General features: G+C 31.4%; 1 protein-coding gene across 2 annotated transcripts in view; it reads right to left on the bottom strand.

Moving 5' to 3' along the window:
• Nucleotides 1-2,058: 2,058 nt before the first annotated feature.
• The window catches only part of LOC108753508 (acyl-CoA-binding domain-containing protein 5-B), a 5,864-nt gene continuing 3,421 nt past the window's right edge, over nucleotides 2,059-4,501 (bottom strand). For both annotated transcript variants that reach the window (XM_018495112.1, XM_018495113.1), the window contains exons 3-7: nucleotides 4,189-4,382; nucleotides 3,925-4,087; nucleotides 3,164-3,312; nucleotides 2,742-3,092; nucleotides 2,059-2,597 (exon numbers count right to left, since the gene is read on the bottom strand). In XM_018495112.1, coding sequence (XP_018350614.1) covers nucleotides 2,454-2,597; nucleotides 2,742-3,092; nucleotides 3,164-3,312; nucleotides 3,925-4,087; nucleotides 4,189-4,382 — 1,001 coding nt within the window. In that variant the 3' untranslated portion in view covers nucleotides 2,059-2,453. The remainder of the gene's footprint in view (nucleotides 2,598-2,741; nucleotides 3,093-3,163; nucleotides 3,313-3,924; nucleotides 4,088-4,188; nucleotides 4,383-4,501) is intronic.

The following is a 4,501-nucleotide window of genomic DNA, read 5'->3' as shown; positions in this document are numbered from 1 at the left end:
AACGAGTCATGCAGCAAGTTGCTCCGCCGGTTGCACAGCGGGTTCTTGTAACGGGGAGTGCGAGTGGCATTCCGATCTTCATGAAGTACGGTTCACTTGACATTGAACGCATATATAGCGTGAATGAATCATCAATAATTATTCGTCGAACGTAAAACTTGCAGACTTCCTCTTCTAATTTTGGAAGGAAAAAAAATCTATAAACCTAACTTAGATGACTCCTTTTTAACATTCTGACACGTAACAGCGTCAGAATGCAAATAACCCAGATAACATGCATATTGCATAAGCTATCTAAAAGACGTTTAAATATCTTATGCAACACAAATATGTTATCTGGGAATACAGCTTTAGGATAATTTAAAGAGACAAGTATTTGAATAATGCCCGTTTCCATCAATGTAGATTAACTCTTTAATCTCGGTTCAACTTTAGAACTAGAAAAAGACGAAGAATAAATTGAACCGAGATTAAAGTTAATCTACTGGTCTATCTTAAAGTTAATCTATTGGTGGAAATGGGTATAAGAGAATTTGAAGATATCTTCTCGTTAGATCCTAGTGTTTTCGAACATTTTTTATATTCTAATGCATATTGATGTAAATTACATAATTCTAATCAAAAATTGCATATATTAATACAAGTAACACAACGTAAGCTTAAGCCCGGTTTCATAATTCGCGATTAACTTTTTATTTAACCGAGTCAACTATTTCTTATCTCTTTCCAATAGAATTGAAAAAAGATAAGAAATAAGTTGACCCTGGTTGAACCGGTCGAAGAGTTGAACCGCGAATTGTGAAACTAAGTCATGATTTTTCTTTCGATAAAGTTATATATTTTCGCGTTCTTGCTGATATCAAAATGAATTCGATCGTATATCGTTCTGGAATAATTTCAGAGTTGAAAACTTAAGATTTTACAAGGAGACATCTTCAAATTCTCAAATAAAATTACTTTTAAAAGTTATTTGAACTTGGAAGTTTAAAGATATGTCTTTGTCAGATCACAACTTTTCGAGTCCGAAATTACTTCAGGACGATTGAATTCATTTTGACATCAGCAAAAAATATGCGAGAAAAACAGGAATATATACTTTATCGAAAGAAACATTAATCTTACATTAATAGGAAAAAAATAGAGAAAGCGAAGATGTGATGCTTAATATATTAGTTCTCTGTGAAAAGTTACCCAAGTTTTATACTGTTTATTTTCTCGCAACTTTGATCTAAGAAAGTGTTCCTGCTGATTCATCTTGTTTATACATCTATAATACATGACTTGCTATTCATAAAGAGGAATAGCACTTTAGCTACACTTTCTACTTTGTGCCTTTTCTACTTTCTCCCCTCCATGGAAAAAATGTAGCTAAAAGGGAACGGACAGTCTCACTGCATCAACAATGGCAGGCTAATTTAGTTGTAAAATATTTTGTCAGTAACAAGAAAAAAATGTACATAAGTTTAACATAAATTTTAGCTGATAATTAAAAATTTGTATATTTTCACGTTGCACATATGTACATAAAATTTATCGCAATTCATTCGGTATGTATATAAATATTTCTTTGAAACTAGAATTATAATTCGTATTAATAATAATTAATATTTATCATTGTCGATAGTAATACATTTTAAAAGTTTTTTCTTTTTTTTTTTTTCTTAAAAACCCACATAATTTACACATAAAACGCAAACTGACTATTGTACACGTTTGCATGTACAAAAAGATTTACTTTCTCTGTATGAATATATTACAATCTATACGCCTAAAGAGCTAAATATATTACATACAATCCACCTTAGAAAACATTAATATAGAACTATACCTTTATAATTTTTATACAGATTGTCCTGGAAGTCACGAATTTCCTTCTAAAATATAAACACAAGGAATAAAATAATTCATATATCTATGCATTATTTCGCATATTTTTAAATATGCGGTAAAACATTGTACATCTACAGTGTACATAAAATATCATAGACATTTCATTATAAAACAATACAAACATGAATGTGTAAAAAAGAACAAATTGTGTATCTTTTTATATGTGTTTTAGGATAATATTTGTATCGTTTTATAAAAATGCGTAAAAAAAAACAATATATTAAGCCATATATCTATTACTTAACATAACTGCAGAAGTGTCTTTCAATTGAACTTTCGCCGTGATTAATCGACCCATTATTCAGCGATGACTCTATAGGCGAGAGAAAGTGCAACTTCCGAAACAGGCCGCATATGCAAAAATATACGGAGATTGATCTAGTCATTTTTATCACAATTCACGTTTACTAATGTAATCGTAGATTGCATTAGGACAGCTTTGTTTCTATAAAGAATATAAAACTAAACAAAAAAATCTGTGTGCACGTATACTATAACTCAATATTAATAACCCAAACACTGGGAAATGTGTGCTCAGCTGCGTAGGAATGATAATCGTGACATCACAGTCTTCGTTGGCGATAACGCTGCATAAAGTTGATCAGTAAGTGAGCAACAAATGGCCATAAAATTAGTAAGACGAACAAACGCGGTGGACATTCTTGTAACGGCCACCATTTCAGATACTTTCGTCTAACAATGTGCTCCTAAAAAAGAAGAAGGTTGACATCAGCGATAGATAAAATAAATAATAAGAAATATTATTTCTCATTTTGTTATTTCAAAGAAATCAAAGGTATTATTTTTTCTGTTAAAATTAGATATAGCTAAATAATAATTATGTTACGTACTGTCGAAGGCGCCAGCGCTTGTAGGGCTTGCCCTTCTAAACCTCGTACTCTGGCTGTTATGCGATCTAAATCTCTTTGTAGATGCTGCATAGTTGTCGCGATTTGATTCAGGAATTCTGCATTGGCTTTATTATCATCTTTCTTCGTTCTCTGTCTACTTCTCTCTCTATGATTCTCCGATATCGTCTGCGCGTGACCGTTAGTGTTGCTATATCCATTAGTTAATTCAGTATTCTCTTTTATAACATTTTCTGTACTTGAATGATCAATTCCGTTCTTTGCTGTGGTTTGTACCTTTTGAGAAGCAATAGTGGACTTAAGTGCATCTTTTTGCGCTCTCTCTGGCGCTGACTGCAATAAAATTGAATTATTTATAAAACAGAATAATTGACGTAATCTGAAACGTAATGTTAATGTCATACTTCAACAGTATCTATAAATTCCTCTTCTTCGCCATCAGTGTCCTGTGGCAGCGGGCTCGCAGTGCGGCTGCTAGTCGGACTGGTTTCCAAACTACTTGTTATGTGCCGAGAAGCATTCATTACTCTGTGAGGTGATGTTTCTCTTGACACTAATAAAATAAGAAAATAGCTTTATGCAAAAGAAGAAAACATTTTTCGATATATATTATGCTTAAAGAACTTGGACTATACTGTTATCACATTACATAATATATGATAACATTGATAACTCTGATAAAAATTCATTTCTTTAAGTTACCTAATAAATAAGTTACCTCTCTATGATATCTTTAATATTCTCAATGTAAATTTTTGATAAAAATGTTTCTATAAATAAAAAATACTTAAATTTATTACTTGATATCCGATTCAAAATATATGTCAACGATTAAAACGATATAAAAATAGCAATATACTGGCATGTTTCGATATTATGTAATAATTAAATTAAAACTCTAATTAATATAAACCGGTGATGGTATGACGTCCGGTATGACATAATACTGATATAATTTTTCGAAAATACTGGTATGACATAATACCGGTATAATTTTTTGAAAATACCGGTATTATGTCATATTATACCGGTATTACTACTATTATAAAATATCTTTATAACTTACTTTCATAAAAATCTGTTTACATCTCGAGTATTTTTATGACTTGCAAAAATGTTATTTATATAAAATTTATATATTGCTAAAAGTTAAAAAGAAATGTACCTAATGGTGAACCAGACAATGGCGATCCCGGTTGAGAGCGGATACGTTCCAGTACTGGTCCCACGAGTAATTCCAAATCCTCAGCTGGTACGCTTTCATAAAAAGAATCCAAACTGCCGAGAAACGTTGCCACATTATCTGTGTAAGACATCGTCTCGACAATCTGCAATATAATGACAATTCTCGTTTAATGCATTTATTTTGCGTGAGCTTTTAATCTTCTAAAAAAAACATTTACAACATTTCACAAAAATTTATATTTACTTTCTTCAATTCTTCCACATAATTATTCATGGCTTCTGTACGGCTCATATTGCCAAGACGTGTCCATGCATCCCATTTTGCTTTCTTCACTACCTCCCAGAATGCGGGTTTAGATTGTTGGCAAGGTCCTTCAATCGCTTGTTTGTAATACGAATAAAAACGCAGCATAATCTCATGGCTAGGCTGGTACGCTCCTGAAACGTTGTATATTATAATTACAAAATATTTATCATTGATTTTGTTATTCTTCCAAAATTAAATGTTGTAACATATCACAATATGTAAATATGTATTGCAAGAACAGATAATTTTG

This window comes from Trachymyrmex septentrionalis, unplaced genomic scaffold, assembly GCF_001594115.1.
Source record: "Trachymyrmex septentrionalis isolate Tsep2-gDNA-1 unplaced genomic scaffold, Tsep1.0 scaffold7, whole genome shotgun sequence".
In the NCBI taxonomy this organism is placed as follows: domain Eukaryota; kingdom Metazoa; phylum Arthropoda; class Insecta; order Hymenoptera; family Formicidae; genus Trachymyrmex; species Trachymyrmex septentrionalis.
The sequence above is the reverse complement of the archived record's forward strand: the minus strand, read 5'-3'. Positions and strand labels throughout refer to the sequence as shown.